The sequence below is a fragment of the Dendrobates tinctorius genome, unplaced genomic scaffold, assembly GCF_039654945.1.
Source record: "Dendrobates tinctorius isolate UK_male_01 unplaced genomic scaffold, ASM3965494v1 ptg000164l, whole genome shotgun sequence".
In the NCBI taxonomy this organism is placed as follows: Eukaryota; Metazoa; Chordata; class Amphibia; order Anura; family Dendrobatidae; genus Dendrobates; species Dendrobates tinctorius.
Window position 1 is genome coordinate 1,622,878 of NW_027361831.1, and position 18,426 is coordinate 1,641,303.

Consider the following 18,426-nt stretch of genomic DNA (forward strand, 5'->3'; position numbering starts at 1 on the left):
AAATAGAAAATTGACTATCCCAATCAGGGTTACTAGACGACTGTGAGTCAGTGGTGTTTCCACCAAACACCTGTTCAAGTTGATTCTGCCAAGTTTTTTCTTTGGCTTTGTAGTCCATAATGCTGAAATAACACGCATCTGTGCAAAACACAGCAATAAAAGTAAGAAAACAATTCAACATAGGTACCCAAAACATACTAAATTATATACATATAAGAAGACTATCAATTAGGTACAACAATCATGGACTAAAATGTGGACAGATCGCAGTATGAAACCACACAACACACAGAAAAAATAACGATCATAAGTCCAAATTCATGAAAAAATTCATACAAAAAATCCTTTATTAGATATAACATACAGGTCAGGTATAACACCAGTTTAGTGTAAACAGCAAAAATAATGACGACATTCAGACGTCACACAGAAGCCTCATCATTACAGCATGTAGTAAAAAACAGATCATCATGAATATAATTATAGTTATAATACCCTGAGTCTGACACAATAGAGGAAATACCAGATCATTATAAAAACTATTATGTCAAAGAGTAATGCTCAACCAGTGCATAGGTACAAGTGAGCACTTACTAAGCGATCGCAAACAAGAAAATGTCCAGCAGCGATCATACCTTGTAGGCAAAATGACAACAGGGGGCAAGAGGCCACAGCGTTCGGCGTCCAAGCGTCTCCCCGACGCACGTTTCGGAGCCCAGCTCCTTCTTCAGGGGGCGTGGTTACAGGAGGGCAATGTGCCTTATTATAAGGCGTAAGAACCGGAAGTTCAATGAGGTGCTGCAGCTGTCAGTCAACTCCAAACCGCGCCCCTCATCCAATGAACGCTGGAAACATGCGGGCCCACATGACCAGACGTCATCAGGATGAGGGAGTTGCTTTAAGGGCGGACCACAGCGCATGCACAGGAATACTGAGCGCCATATTAGAAAAGGGCAAAAATAAGGGCAAATATAATACCTAAATCCTTAATCAAATGCAACAAAGAAACCTAAAATGGCACAGTCAGAGAGTGGATAGAACCTAATAAATAACGTAACAAAACATCAGGAGATATATATGCGTATACAGAGATTTATCGATACATATCCTCATATTGATTATATAGCAGCACATTTAACCCCTTACCTACAATTGATGTAATATTCCGTCCATGTGACCATGGACCTAATTACCATGGACGGAATATTACGTCACCATGATCAGCGGCACCCACGTGGTGAGCGCCGCTGATCGCGGCCGGGTGTCAGCTAATTATCATAGCTGACACCCGGCACAATGTGTCAGGGGCGGTCACGGACCGCCCCCGACATGTTAACCCCTTGCACACCGCGATCAAATGCGATCGCGGTGTACCGGGGGTTAAAGGGAAGCATCGGCAGGGAGGGGGCTCCCTCCGTGCTTCCCTGAGCCCCCCACAGCAGCGCAATGTGCAGCGCTGCTGCGGGGGGCTCCTTTCCTCCAGGCCCCCGAATCCAAGATGGCGACGGGGGCCTTCGGGGGCCTGAGGAAGCTGGCTTCCTCAGTGCCTGCAAAGCGCAGGCATGAGGAAGTCTGCAGCAGTGCCTGTGACAGATCGCTGATCTGTCACAGTGATCTGTGATGTGACAGATCAGCGATCTGTCAAAGGACAGTGATGTCCCACCTGGGACAAGGTAATAAAGTAAAAAAAAAAAAAAAAAGTGTTAAAAATAATTAAAAAAAATCGCTAAATAAATTAGTAAAAAAAAAAAAAAATATTCCCCAATAAATCCATTTTTTCAAAATAAAAAAACCCAGAAACAATAAAAGTACACATATTTGGTATCGCCGCGTCCGTAATGACCTGCCCTATAAAACTATCCCATTAGTTAACCCCTTTAGCGAACCCCTTAAAAAATAAAAATAAAAAACGAAGCAAAAAATAATGATTTATTATCATACCACCGAATAAAAAGTGCAATAACGCGCGATCAAAAAGACACATATAAATATCCATGGTACCGCTGAAAACGTCATCTTGTCCCGCAAAAAACGAGCTGCCATACAGCATCATCCGCAAAAAAACAAAAAAGTTATAGCTCGCAGAATAAAGCGATACAAAAATAATTATTTTTTATATAAAATTGTTTTCATTGCAAAAAACTGACAAAACATAAAAAAATCACCTAAATGAGGTATCGCTGTAACCGTACTGACCCGAAGAATAAAACCGCTTTATCAATTTTACCGCACGCGGAACGGTGTAAACGCACCCCCCCAAAAGAAATTCATGAAATGCTGGTTTTTGTTCATTCTGCGTCCCAAAAATCAGAATAAAAAGCGATCAAAAAATGTCACGTGCCCGAAAATGGTACCAATAAAAACGTCAACTCGTCCCGCAAAAAATAAGACCTCACATGACTCGGTGGGTCAAAATACAGAAAAATTATAGCTCTCAATATGTGGTGATGCAAAAACTACTTTTACAATAAAAAGCGTCTTTAGCGTCTTTTAGCGCGCGACAGACGCCAAACATAAAAACCGCCATAAATAGTAAATCAAACCCCCCGTTATCACCCCCTTAGTTAGGGAAAAATAATAAAACTAAAAGAAAATGTATTTATTTCCATTTTCCCGCTAGGGTTAGGGTAGGGTTAGGTTTAGGGTTAGGGCTAGGGTTAGGGTTAGGGCTAGGGTTAGGGCTAGGGCTCAGATTAGGGTTAGGGGTGTGTTGAGGTTAGGGTTGGAGTTATAATTGGGGGGTTTCCACTGTTTGGGCACATCAGGTGCTCTCCAAAGGCAACATGGCGTCTGATCTCAATTCCAGCCAATTCTGCTTTGAAAAAGTCAAATGGTGCTCCTTCCCTTCCAAGCTCTGCCATGCGCCCAAACAGTGTTTTACCCCCACATGTAGGGTATCAGCCTACTCAGGACAAATTACAAAACAACTTTTGGGGTCCAATTTCTCCTGTTACCCTTAGGAAAATAAAAAATTGGGGGCAAAAATATAATTTTGCGGAAAAAAATGTTTTTTTTATTTTCACGCCCAGGCGTTATAAACTTCTGTGAAGCACTTGGGGGTTCAAAGTGCTCTCCACACATCTAGATAAGCTCTGTGGGGGGTCTAGTTTCCAAAATGGGGTCACTTATGGGGAGTTTCAATAGTTTAGGTACATCAGGGGCTCTCCAAACGCACATGACACCCGCAGACCAATCCATCAAAGTCTGCATTCCAAAGCGTCACTACTTCTCTTCCGAGCCCCGACGTGTGCCCATACAGTAGTTTTCTCCCACATATGAGGTATCAGCGTACTCAGGACAAATTGGACAACAACTTTTGGGGTCCAATTTCTCCTGTTACCCTTGGGAAAATAAAAAAATTGGGGACTAAAAGATGATGTTTGTTGAAAAAATACGATATTTTTATTTTCACGCCCGGTCGTTATAAACTTCTGTGAAGCACTGGGGGGTTCAAAGTGCTCACCACACATCTATATAAGTTCATTAGGGGGTCTAGTTTCCAAAATGGGGTCACTTGTGGGGAATTTCCACTGTTTAGGTACATCAGGGGCTCTCCAAAAGCAACATGACACCCGCAGACCATGCCATCAAAGTCTGCATTCCAAAACGTCACTACTTCCCTTCCGAGCCCTGATGTGTGCCCATACAGTAGTTTTCTCCCACATATGAGGTATCAGCGTACTCAGGACAAATTGGACAACAACTTTTGGGGTCCAATTTCTCCTGTTACTCTTGGGAAAATAAAAAAATTGGGGACTAATTGATCATGTTTGTGGAAAAAATATGATTTTTTTATTTTCATGCCTGGGCATTATAAACTTCTGTGAAGCCCTTGGGGGTTCAAAGCGCTCACCACACATCTAGATAAGTTCCTTGGGGGGTCTAGTTTCCAAAATGGTGTCATTTGTGGGGGGTTTCTACTGTTTTGGTACATCAGGGGCTTTCCTAATGCGACATGGTGTCCGATCTCAATTCCAGCCAAAAACGTCAAATGGCGCTGCTTCCCTTCCGAGCTCTGCCATGCGCCCAAATAGTGGTTTACACCCACATGTGGGGTATCAGCGTACTCAGGATAAATTGCACAATATCTTTTAGGGTCCTGTTACTTTTGGAAAAATAAGAATTGAGGGTGAAAAGATCATTTTTGTGGAAAAAATATGATTTTTTAATTGTACTGCTGTACGTTATAAACTTCAGTGAAGCACTTGGGGGTTCAAAGTGCTCACCACACATCTAGATAAGTTCCTTGGGGGGTCTAGTTTCCAAAATGGTGTCATTTGTGGGGGGTTTCTAGTGTTTTTTGAACATCAGGGGTTTTCCAATCGCGACATGGTGTCCGATCTCAATTCTAGCCAAAAACGTCAAATGGCGCTGCTTCCCTTCCGAGCTCTGCTATGCGCCCAAATAGTCATTTACACCCACATATGGGGTATCAGCGTACTCAAGACAAATTGCACAATAACTTTTAGGGTCCTGTTACCCTTGGAAAAATAAAAATTGGGGGTGAAAAGATCATTTTTGTGGAAAAAATATGATTTTTTAATTGTACCGCTGTACGTTATAAACTTCTGTGAAGCCCTTGTGGGTTCAAAGTTCTCACCACATATCTAGATAAGTTCCTTGGGGGGTCTAGTTTCCAAAATGGGGTCACTTGGGGGGTTTCCACTGTTTAGGTACATCAGGAGCTCTCCAAACGCGGCATGGCGTCCGATCTGAATTCCAGCCAATTTTGCATTGAAAAAGTCAAACGGCGCTCCTTCCCTACTGAGGTCTGCCATGCGCCGAAACAGTGGTTCCCCCCCACATATCAGGTATCAGCGTACTCAGGACAAATTGCACAATAACTTTTGCAGTCCAATTTCTCCTGTTACCCTTGGTAAAATAAAGAAAATTGAACCTGAAGTATTTTTTTTGTGAAAAAAAGTTAAATGTTCATTTTTTTTTTTAATATTCAAAAAATTCCTGTGACGCACCTAAAGGGTTAATAAACTTATTGAATGTGGTTTTAAGCACCTTAAGGGGTGCATTTTTTAGAATGGTGTCACTTTTGGGTATTTTCTATCATATAGACCCCTCAAAGTGGCTTCAAATGTGAAGTGGTCCCTAAAAATAAAATGGTGTTGCAAAAATGAGAAATCGCTGGTCAATTTTTAACCCTTATAACTTCCTAACAAAAAAAAATTTTGGTTCCAAAATTGTGCTCATGTAAAGTAAACATGTGGGAAATGTTATGTATTAAGTTTTTTGTGTGCCGTATCGCTGTGATTTAAGGGCATAAAAATTCAAAGTTGGAAAATTGCGAAATTTTCAAAATTTTCGCCAAATTTCCGTTTTTTTCACAAATAAACGCAAGTTATTTGAATGCAATTTTACCACTAACATGAAGTACAATATGTCACGAGAAAACAATGTCAGAATCACCGGGATCCATGGAAGCATTCCAGAGTTATGACCTCATAAAGGGACAGTGGTCAGAATTGTAAAAATTGGCCCGGTAGTTAACGTGCAAACCACCCTTGGTAGTGAAGGGGTTAAATATAATATAAGTGCATATATAGCATATTATTATTATTGCATCATTAGAATGAAAAAAATTCAAAATAAAAAAAATAAAAAAATAATAACAAAAAATGCAATATGGGGCGGTGGAGTATCGCGGAGGTTGGCTCAGCTTGAATCCCGTTGGATTTGGGCTCTTAACACACTCCAGCCACATGGGCTGAATGAATATAATAGTTTCTCTCCCTTCTTGTGATCTAGACGACATCTATTGAGTCATTTTCCATCAGTGGCAATAGCTTTGTTTTTAATTTATTTTTAATTCTCTTGTTTTATGTTTTTATCTTTAGGTGGTTTAGGAGTGTCTTTTCGCTTTTGATGTATGGCATGGAGTTTTGATTTCGTCTTTATTGATAGCTTCTGGAAATCTACGTGGACTCAACTCAGGAGTGGTGAAGACCTACAGCTGATATACAGCGTTACATCATTGGATATATTATTTATATATGCGTTTTATGATGATAGCTACTGGAAATTATGCGGATTCATCTGGACAGTGATTTAGTCTCATACTTGATGGACAGTACATACTCATTTTGCATTTTTTGTTATTTTTTTATTTTTTTTTTATTTTGAATTTTTTTCATTCTAATGATGCAATAATAATAATATGCTATATATGCACTTATATTATATTTAAATGTGCTGCTATATAATCAATATGAGGATATGTATCGATAAATCTCTGTATACGCATATATATCTCCTGATGTTTTGTTACGTTATTTATTAGGTTCTATCCACTCTCTGACTGTGCCATTTTAGGTTTCTTTGTTGCATTTGATTAAGGATTTAGGTATTATATTTGCCCTTATTTTTGCCCTTTTCTAATATGGCGCTCAGTATTCCTGTGCATGCGCTGTGGTCCGCCCTTAAAGCAACTCCCTCATCCTGATGACGTCTGGTCATGTGGGCCCGCATGTTTCCAGCGTTCATTGGATGAGGGGCGCGGTTTGGAGTTGACTGACAGCTGCAGCACCTCATTGAACTTCCGGTTCTTACGCCTTATAATAAGGCACATTGCCCTCCTGTAACCACGCCCCCTGAAGAAGGAGCTGGGCTCCGAAACGTGCGTCGGGGAGACGCTTGGACGCCGAACGCTGTGGCCTCTTGCCCCCTGTTGTCATTTTGCCTACAAGGTATGATCGCTGCTGGACATTTTCTTGTTTGCGATCGCTTAGTAAGTGCTCACTTGTACCTATGCACTGGTTGAGCCTTACTCTTTGACATAATAGTTTTTATAATGATCTGGTATTTCCTCTATTGTGTCAGACTCAGGGTATTATAACTATAATTATATTCATGATGATCTGTTTTTTACTACATGCTGTAATGATGAGGCTTCTGTGTGACGTCTGAATGTCGTCATTATTTTTGCTGTTTACACTAAACTGGTGTTATACCTGACCTGTATGTTATATCTAATAAAGGATTTTTTGTATGAATTTTTTCATGAATTTGGACTTATGATCGTTATTTTTTCTGTGTGTTGTGTGGTTTCATACTGCGATCTGTCCACATTTTAGTCCATGATTGTTGTACCTAATTGATAGTCTTCTTATATGTATATAATTTAGTATGTTTTGGGTACCTATGTTGAATTGTTTTCTTACTTTTATTGCTGTGTTTTGCACAGATGCGTGTTATTTCAGCATTATGGACTACAAAGCCAAAGAAAAAACTTGGCAGAATCAACTTGAACAGGTGTTTGGTGGAAACACCACTGACTCACAGTCGTCTAGTAACCCTGATTGGGATAGTCAATTTTCTATTTTGAAAAGTAACTTAGTTAGGAGAACGAAAACTTGGTGGAATCGTGCATTTTTGGAGAAATATAGATCTCTAAAATATATACCGAGAGGTCTGCGTATCCGGACCATACCAGCTTTTCCTGTGGAAGATGAGTCTTTTGTCACGCAGTGGGAGGAGGCGTGTAATAAGTGTTCATTCACAATGATGCAATTATTGATTGACTTGAATTCTAAGTCTATTGTTGCTTTTGATTCTTTTATAGATCCGTCTTTAACTACTCTAAAAACCCAATGCCCCTCTGAATTATTTAAAAATTATGAGAGTCAATTGGAAAAGACCCTTGATATTACTGTTAAAAAGATTAATGAGATTCAAACATCTAAATTCAACCGAGATATGAGGGATTATAAAATGAATAATATTTTCCTTTGGAGAAAATCTACATCTTTTCCACCATATACTGACCGTACTCCATCTGTGACATCAATTTCTTCATTGAGTGATCTATCCGATTCAACATCAACATCAGTGATGACTAGATCTGGTGTCAATAATAGACGGACAAGGGAGACCAATTTCCATCCTTATAGGAGATACGGACGTAGATCACCAGTGAATATTAATAATAAAAGAGAGAAAAAGGTAACTATGAATGATAACAAAGTTATTAATTTGAGTGAGTATACCTTTTCTGAGATCGATCTGACTCTACTTAGTAAGGGGCTATCCTTTTCACCGGCCGCCAAATTTGACACATTCTCTGTCATCAAAGACTTACATTTGTTTGCTCGTTCATTATTATTTAAAAAAAATTTTCATGATGGTAATGCGCATGTTCTATTTCCAACAGAGGAGGAACAATCAGCTCTGAGAATCTTGGAGGAATTATCCATTGAGCATCAAAGACCAATAGAGGGTAAGATACCCTCATCGATTCGACCACGCTCCAAGAGATTCCCCCCTCTGTCAACTTGTGCGAATATAGAGCTATTCGTTCAGGTCGTTACTAACGATCTGATGAAGATACCAAAAATGATTTCGCACGATAATTTGACCAAGGAGGAACGTGTACGTTTGAAAGCCCTTCAAGAGCGTAAGGATGTTGTGTTGAAACCGGCCGACAAGGGGGGGAACATTGTCATTTGGCCCACTACTATGTATGAAAAGGAGGCGTTTCGCCAACTTAGTGATAAAACATGTTACAAAAAACTCTCTTTCAACCCCTTGTCGGCCTATACAACGCAACTTAATAGTATTATAGATAGGGCTGTTTGTGAAGGTATCATTGAGAAAGAGCTGGCATTAGCACTCATTGTTGTTGAACCCACGATCTCTACACTTTATTTATTACCTAAATTACATAAAAACAAGGATTGTCCGCCTGGTCGACCTATTATTTCCGGAGCGGGGAATTTCTTGGAGCATGTCAATCGATGGCTTGACTCAATTTTTCAACCATTTGTTGAGAGTCTTCCCTCATTCTTAAAGGATACAGGGGCATTCCTTAGACTTACTGATGATTTACATATGGATCAAGATGCCATCTTGGTTGTGGCGGATATTGAATCTTTGTATACCAGTATTAGACATTCTGACGGTCTTAGGGCCGTGAAATATTATCTCGGCATGTCGAATTTCCCCTGTACTTTTCAGAATTTTGTTTTGGAAATGTTGCATTTCGCTTTGACTCATAATTTCTTCATTTTTAAGGGGTCCTTTTACCTACAGCTCCAGGGAACAGCTATGGGAGCCTCTTTTGCGCCCGCCTATGCCAACCTGTTCCTGGGGCTGTGGGAGAGGGACCTCTCCCTGCCCGATCATGGGTTGTCGATGGACCGCGTCCTTCTCTGGGCGCGCTACATCGACGACATTTTCATGATCTGGCAGGGGTCCAGTTCCTCACTTGAGGATTTTATGCAATCCCTCAATGTTAATAATTTGAACATTCACATTACCCATCATTTTGACATGAATGAGGTCGAGTTTCTGGATGTTACACTCAGACGTGATGACAAGGATGTGTTACAGACGGATATATTTAGGAAACCCACTTCAACGAACACTCTCTTGCACGCCTCCTCCACACATCCGAGACATGTGATTCAATCTGTACCTACAGGACAGTTTCTGCGATTGCGCAGAATATGCTCAACTAATCTAAATTTTGAACATCAAGCTGAGGATCTAAAAATGAGACTTTATGAACGGGGCTATAGCCGTCGTATGGTGAAGCGGGTCTTTAATCGAGCTAAACATTCACGGCGACATGATTTACTTTATAAATCTGATCTTCGACCGATGGATGACAAAGTGAGGTTTGTCACTGATTATCATGCCCAATCGGCCAGAGTAAGGGACATTCTTACTAAATCTTGGCCCATTCTTAGGGCCGACCCTATACTTTCTAAATATACCTCAGAAAGACCTGTCATCTCCACTAGACGTGCAAAGAATCTTCGTGATTATTTAGTCAGAAGCCATCATGTGGGTATTCCCAAATCTACGTTTTTGGATAATGGAATGGGTCGCAGAGCGGGTTGCACTCCTTGTGGTCACTGTGTAGCTTGTCCAAATATAGAAAGATGCTATACTTTTCATAATGCCAATGGATCAAGGACTTATGACATTAGGAAAACTGTTACATGTAACACTCGGAATGTTATTTATTTTGCAACATGTCCGTGTGGACTCATGTATGTGGGTCTAACCACACGTCCATTCAAAGTTCGTGTGAGAGAACATGTCCTAGGTATATTGGCAGCAGTTGACCACAAGGAAGCTTCTACCCTAAAAACTATACCACGGCATTTTTGGCTCAGCCACTCTTGTGATGCCTCCCTACTTCGTGTAAGGGGCATCGATTGTATCGAGGCCACTCCACGGGGCGGTGGAGTATCGCGGAGGTTGGCTCAGCTTGAATCCCGTTGGATTTGGGCTCTTAACACACTCCAGCCACATGGGCTGAATGAATATAATAGTTTCTCTCCCTTCTTGTGATCTAGACGACATCTATTGAGTCATTTTCCATCAGTGGCAATAGCTTTGTTTTTAATTTATTTTTAATTCTCTTGTTTTATGTTTTTATCTTTAGGTGGTTTAGGAGTGTCTTTTCGCTTTTGATGTATGGCATGGAGTTTTGATTTCGTCTTTATTGATAGCTTCTGGAAATCTACGTGGACTCAACTCAGGAGTGGTGAAGACCTACAGCTGATATACAGCGTTACATCATTGGATATATTATTTATATATGCGTTTTATGATGATAGCTACTGGAAATTATGCGGATTCATCTGGACAGTGATTTAGTCTCATACTTGATGGACAGTACATACTCATATTGCATTTTTTGTTATTATTTTTTTATTTTTTTTATTTTGAATTTTTTTCATTCTAATGATGCAATAATAATAATATGCTATATATGCACTTATATTATATTTAAATGTGCTGCTATATAATCAATATGAGGATATGTATCGATAAATCTCTGTATACGCATATATATCTCCTGATGTTTTGTTACGTTATTTATTAGGTTCTATCCACTCTCTGACTGTGCCATTTTAGGTTTCTTTGTTGCATTTGATTAAGGATTTAGGTATTATATTTGCCCTTATTTTTGCCCTTTTCTAATATGGCGCTCAGTATTCCTGTGCATGCGCTGTGGTCCGCCCTTAAAGCAACTCCCTCATCCTGATGACGTCTGGTCATGTGGGCCCGCATGTTTCCAGCGTTCATTGGATGAGGGGCGCGGTTTGGAGTTGACTGACAGCTGCAGCACCTCATTGAACTTCCGGTTCTTACGCCTTATAATAAGGCACATTGCCCTCCTGTAACCACGCCCCCTGAAGAAGGAGCTGGGCTCCGAAACGTGCGTCGGGGAGACGCTTGGACGCCGAACGCTGTGGCCTCTTGCCCCCTGTTGTCATTTTGCCTACAAGGTATGATCGCTGCTGGACATTTTCTTGTTTGCGATCGCTTAGTAAGTGCTCACTTGTACTTATGCACTGGTTGAGCCTTACTCTTTGACATAATAGTTTTTATAATGATCTGGTATTTCCTCTATTGTGTCAGACTCAGGGTATTATAACTATAATTATATTCATGATGATCTGTTTTTTACTACATGCTGTAATGATGAGGCTTCTGTGTGACGTCTGAATGTCGTCATTATTTTTGCGGTTTACACTAAAGTGGTGTTATACCTGACCTGTATGTTATATCTAATAAAGGATTTTTTGTATGAATTTTTTCATGAATTTGGACTTATGATCGTTATTTTTTCTGTGTGTTGTGTGAATCTTTTTTAGTAGAATTGTTACTAGGTCGTAGACACTAGATTAAAGTTCCTTGATTTATTACATGCAGGTGATTTTGCCTTTGAGTTATGTTCTAACATCAGGTGCTAAAGTAATCATGGAACAACAGATTAATGTCCTGATAAGTGTCGCAAAACAATAACTTACAAGAATACTGGATCTTTGCAAATTTCCATATCCGTACATTGTATTGGCCTTCTTTCTCTAACAATGTCAGATCACTCTTGGGGAAACTGAACCTTTTTTTGGTTATCAGTGATTGATAGTGGGGGACCAATAGAGAATCCACCTTCTGAATGCTTTCGGATGCACGAGGGGACGGCCTAGATGCATGGAGTATGTGAAACAATGAAAGAAGATTTTAGGGGATCCCTTAAAGAGTATAAGATAAATTTGAGCTCTTAGGCCGGTTTCACATTCGCGCTTTTGAGCACAGCGACGGCCTGCGCACGGCCGCTGCTAAGCCCCGCCTCCACCGGTATCTCCGCCTCCGGGCGCATGACGTTGCATGCGTCCCCTATCTTCATCACAGAGGGCACAGGCCGTGCGCAGTCTGCGCACAGTCTGCGTTTGGCGGCGCATGCGTCCTTTTGACGGTGCGCCGAGCAGCGCCAAACGCAACCTGTTGCATTTTGGTTGTGCTCGGCGCACCGTCAAAAGGACGCATGCGCCGCCAAATGCAGACTGTGCGCAGACTGCGCACGGCCTGCGCCCTCTGTGATGAAGATAGGGGACGCACGACGCATGCAACGTCATGCGCTCGGAGGCGGAGATACCGGTGGAGGCGGGGAAGGGGGCGGGGCTTAGCGGTGGCCGTGCTCAGGCCGTCGCTGCGCTCAAAAGCGCGAATGTGAAACCGGCCTTGGATAATGGATTACACCAGACACTGAGGGAGGCGTAAGACAGATTTGTACAAGACCCTTTAGAGAGAACCTAGGACAGTTTACACAGAGCACAGACTAAAACACCTGATGGTTATGGCCGAGAGGAAGTAATTCTTCTTTAAACATTTTGAAGAATGGGAAAATGTAACTCATCTCCAACAAGGAGTTGTACATATTAGCTCAACTACATGATTCACCTTCCGTACTGAAAATATTCTACAGTATCGCAAACAGTGAATGAGATCATGTCATTTCTCCATCAGGCCAATCTGGCCACACCTTCTATGGAATCAAGAGACTTTCCTAAAGCTTCTCTAATTTTGGAAACATTTTAACTATAGGATCTATGACCACTGAAAAGCCTCCTTGGGTGGATGGCCTTCCAAGGAAAATCTACAAAAGAAATAAAGATATTTTGTCACCCAAGCTAGTGGAAGTGTTTAATAAATCTCTGGTTAGGGAATCTTTGCCACCATCAGTGCAGTACACCATTGTTGTTGTCTTGCCAAAGTCTGGGAAAGATGCCTTCTTACCAGGTTCATACTGGCCTGTTTCTCTTTAGACAGCTTATGTCTAGATATTGGGAAAAGTACTGGCCAATAATTAGTGTATAATAGTATAAAATCCTAAGGAAGAACCTCACATTCAAATAAGACGATCCCTTCAAGAAAAGACCATATGCCGATAGAGAAAATGAAGGAACAATGTGATCTCAATATCATGCAAATTTTATTCAATACAAAAATTATGACAAATATCAATTTTAAATATTGTACATGGATATAAGGAATACATACTAAGTAGTAAGGACTAACCATGGATCAAGAAAGTAATAGGGATCGATTTGCAATCTCCATGCTTTTCTCATGGTCAACTTTACGTGGCCTGTTCAAGAGCTGGAACTGCCAAAAATCTGTGCATCTTTTCACCGAAAGGAAAAGCCAAAAATGTTGTTTATCAAAAGGCTCTTAAATGAGTTGAAAATAAAATACTATCAATACTTAGGTAATCGTTTAGTTAATTTGTGTTGCAAATCTGTAGTGTTGAATATATGATGTGAAATGTTTTTATGTGCAATATAATCATTAGAATTTGTTATAACTCAGATACTATGCCCAGGCAACGCCGGGCTCTTCAGCTAGTTTAAAATAAAATGACAAAATTTATTCCAAAACCGTATTTGGAGAAGCATCCAGCGTCTTCTTTGGAGAAGCGTCTGCTTTATCTCTAGAAGGGGGGATTGCCAATTCTGAATTCCTTTGTGTTTTTCATAGCTACAATTGCAGTAACAGGCTTTTCAGTTGTTGGCCCCTGTACAAAGTACATTTTAATCAAGAGAACTTGGAGGAATAATAAAGTTCCACAATTGGATATGTTAAAAATATTCCTGTGCTGGGATAATCGTATAAATGTGCCTCTGCTGTGTACTGTGTAATGCCTGTGTTTGACCATGCAGGAAAATTATCTCAACAGATCACAGCTCCTGGGCAAGGGGGGGGGGGAAGCAAAAGCGTATACAGACAGGACAGCATGGGATCACTGCTGATTTTGTTAGGTCAAACATTTCCATTCCTGTTAAAAGCATATTTTGCCTCACAGAAAAAAAATCAGCTGTGATCCCACCCTGTCCTGTCTGTATCCTCTCTCTTGCGCCCTCCCCTTCCCAGGACATGTGGTATGTTCAGACCATGTTCCTGTATGGTCAACACAGCCATTACACAGTACACAGCAGGTGCACATTTCTAAGATTATCTCAGCAGGGGAATATTTTTTTTACTACATCTAAATGTGGAACTTATTTTTATTCCAAGATCTATTGATTAAAATGTACTTTGTTCATGGGAAAAACCCTTTATGGAAAAAGGGATATATTTAAAAAAAAACAAAAAACTGTTTGTTACTGAGTAATTGTAGAAGTAATATTATCCTGGTTATTTAATGTCATAATGAGGGAACAGTAAAAAGGTAACTGGGAGAATGAAGTTGGATCAATGAATGAATCACAATCATCTAGTATACTTTGGCAAAGTATAGCATTTTGCAAATGTTCATCATTATACATAGGATTTGACATAAAAAAAATTATTGTCAAATTTGGCCAACAAAGGGACCCTAGTTGTAGTTTAAAGTTAGCAACACCTATCATATGATATGATTATGCTGTATTGTGGTATACTCAGAATGGAATATTCTCACCTGTGTGAATTCGCTCATGTCTTAATTTAAAGCTAAAATATTTCCAACATTCAGCATGAATATGGCTTCTACCTTGTGTGAGATTTCTGGTGTATAACAAGATTTGATTTATGGTTAAAACATTTCCCACAGTCTGGGCATGAATATGGCTTCTCCCCTGTGTGAATTCTCTCGTGTATAACAAGATTTGATTTCTGGTTAAAACATTTCCCACAGTCTGAGCATGAATATGGCCTCTCACCTGTGTGAATTCTCTGGTGTATAACAAGATTTGATTTATGGCTAAAATATTTCCCACATTCTGAGCATAAATATGGCTTCTCCCCTGTGTGAATTCTCTCGTGTATAACAAGATTTGATTTCTTGTTAAAACATTTCCCACATTCTAAGCAGGAATATGGCTTCTCCCCTGTGTGAATTTTCTTGTGTACAGTAAGATGTGACTCAGATGCAAAACATTTCCCACATTCTGAGCAGGAATATTGCTTTTCCAGTGTGTGAGGTCTCATCTGTTTCACTTGATTTGTTTTGTAGTTAAAATATTCCCGTGATGAATCTGAAGATAGGACCTGTTTAACAGGATCAGATGATATATCTTCACTGGGAGAAGATGAAGGTCTATCTGGAAAATTCTCTCTCTCTTCAATTGCATCTTGTGTGCTATCAAGGTCCTCTGATTTAAAAAATGAATTTGTCAGATGTCCCTCTGAGCTCCTGCTACTGTCATCTGCCAAAAATGAAACAAAATATTTTTGAATAAAATATTGTTAATTATAATTTTACAACATTTGTACATAAAATGTTGATAGCCAATCTCTATTCAAATTATTCAGTAAGACAATAACAGTTCAAAATTAAACAGTAGACCTTAAGCCATGAGCCAGTTGATCATGATGTTCCACTGCCTTTACTCGTTCTGCCTCCCAAATATTGCAATAAAAAAGCCATAAAAACAAACACAGGCTGTAGCCAAAAATTATACCAATTAAAACTTCTACTCATCCAGCATAAAGCAAGCCTCTCACGTAGGTCCATTATGGAAAAATAGGTTTCCACATTACTAGTGACTCTTGAAAAGCAATATGGCCTCCATAAATCAATACAGCAATTCCCCTTCTGAGTCTTGCAGTGTGCCCAAACCACACTTAGCATCCACATGTATAGCATTGATGTTGCAGGATGAACTTTACTCTGCAACATCCACTGTATGCCAATTGAAAAAAAGGGCCTATGGGGTCAAAATAGTCACTTCAACACCTATATATGAATTCCTATTGATGGGGTTTTCCATTATTCTACTTTTCTGTATGTCAAGGTGTCTGAAAAACCATTCCAGCAAATCAGGGTTTCAATACCAGATTGTCCTTTTCTTCTGAGCACTACAATGTGCCCAAATATTAGTGTACAACCATAGCTACAGTATTGTCAGATTAAGGAGAACATCCAGATTATTATGTCCTTGGCCCCAGTGTTGCTCAACAATTTTCTATATGATCTAGATAAGGGAACTGAAGATAACGTAATCAAATTTGCAGATGATGCAATGTTAGCAGGGACAGCTAACACTAGAAAATACAAAGAAAGTATTCAGAAGGATCTAGATACATTTTCAACAATGGTCAGCGATTCATGGTATTTAACAGGGACAAATGCAAAATTCTGTATCTGGGTAAGAACAACAAAAATGACATGTACAGAATGGAAGGAATAGAACTAAGCAACAGTATCTGTAGAAAAGACTTGGGTAGACTAATAGATCACAGACTGCACGAGTCAATAGTGTGATGCAACAGAAAGACAAAACAGTTCTGTGATGTATTAAGAGAAGCATATAGTCTAGATCACGTGAAGTAATTATCCCCCTCTAATCCACTTTGGTCAGACCTCATCTGGAATAATGTGACCAGTTCTGGGCACCACATTTTAAAAAAGACATTGAAAAACTGGGACAAGTTCAGAGAAAAGCTATCAGGATGGTGAGTGGAGTGCAAACGATGTCCTACAAGGAATGGTTAAAGGATCTGGGAATGTTTAGCTTGCAACAAAGAAGGCTAAGAGGAGACTTAATAGCTGTCTACAAATATCTTATGGGATATATTGTAGAGAGATCATCCTTATTCTCATATTCACTCCACGACACAGACAGGGCCCACTACATTCTACAATGCCAATCTTGCATCAGCTATTGAAGCGGTCTCCCCGCTCGTGCATGGCTGAATGCGACAAATCAATAGACAACCCTGGCACAATAACCTCACTGAAAAGCTTTGGCAAGTGTTCAAGGTTGCGGAGCGGTGTTGGAATAAAACACATTTGTAAGATGACTACACTACTTTCAAACAAGCAAAACTCGCATTTAAATCAGCCCTCAACACTGCTAACCAGGCCTTCTCCTCAACCCTCATATCTTCTTTATCTTATAACCCAAACAGTTATTCAACTCCCTCCTCCGCCCACTACTGCCCCCTCCGACCTCCATCATCTTTGCTGAGGACTTTTGCTCATACTTCAAAAACAAGATTGACCAAACAAGGCAAGTCTTTATTACTCAACCACTACAATCCCTTTGTACACCAGACCAATGCCCTTCCCCCATAAAAACCCTCTCCAACATCACTGAAGAAGAGTATCATGACTCAGTTTTTCAGGTGACCCAGGACCAGAAGCTCCTTCCCTGTCCCTAATGCTAGGGAACCCAGACGTCACCGCTCTGCTGTCCAGTGTCTGTCAGTCATATCCTCCTCCTTCTCTCACTTCCTCAAGCTTAATGTTGACAAATCTGAACTCATTATCTTTCCTCCATCTTGTGCATCTTCCCTATCTGATCTATCACAATAAATAACACCACTCTTTCCACTATACTGGAAATATGCTACCTCGACTCTGACCTTTCCTTCAAATCACAGATCCATGTTGTCTCCACCACCTGTCGCATCCAACTCAAAAATATTTCCAGAATCTGTTCTCTCCTCATCCATCACTCAAACCTCACAAAAGGCTTGTGCAGGCCCTCATCTTGACTCACCACCTTGACTACTGCAACATCCTCCTCTGTGACCTGCTAACACTCTCGCACCTCTCCAGTCCATCCTTAACTCTGACGCCTGACTAATTAATCCGTCCCCTTGATACTCCTACACTTCTCCACTTTGCAAATTCCTTCATTGACTCACAATTTGCTTCAGTTGAATTTGTTTCCTTGGACACACATTCAATTGAAATGTATTGTTGCACAGATACTGGCTCTCTGCACAGCAATACCAGTGATGGCCCCTGGCCAATCAGAGGCCAGCAACTGACATCGGCTGATGTCATATGCTGGTGTGACGTCACTGCCATGCTCCACCACACAGATATCAGCTTCTGGCTTCTGACTGGCCAGCGTCAGGCACTGGTATTGCTGTGCAATGAGTCACTGAGTGGCAATACATTTCAATTGAATGTGCATCCAAGGATGCACATTCAGCTGAAGTGAAGAGCTGCTGTACGCGACTTCTCGACCGGGCCACTATCTTCAAAGGATCTATCATCTGTGACGACTCCTGGAGTGGACCCTCTGGGTCGTGGCACCAACCTGCCCAGGGCGAGCTGACCTAGTGAGGACCACCCCCTATACAGGGAGTGTCAGGGGCAAGTCCCAGTGGGTAAGGTACCAGGACTGCTGGCACCAGGCGGCAGGCTCACAGGAGACACGATTGAGTGTGTCTGCAGGGACA

At 40.6% G+C, this 18,426-nt stretch overlaps 1 protein-coding gene across 1 annotated transcript in view; it reads right to left on the reverse strand.

The window, feature by feature from the left end:
• LOC141052906 (oocyte zinc finger protein XlCOF7.1-like) overlaps positions 1 to 18,426 on the reverse strand; it is a 160,646-nt gene that overhangs the window by 106,525 nt on the left and 35,695 nt on the right. The window contains exon 5 of the mRNA XM_073550226.1: positions 14,783 to 15,437. Coding sequence (XP_073406327.1) covers positions 14,783 to 15,437 — 655 coding nt within the window. The remainder of the gene's footprint in view (positions 1 to 14,782; positions 15,438 to 18,426) is intronic.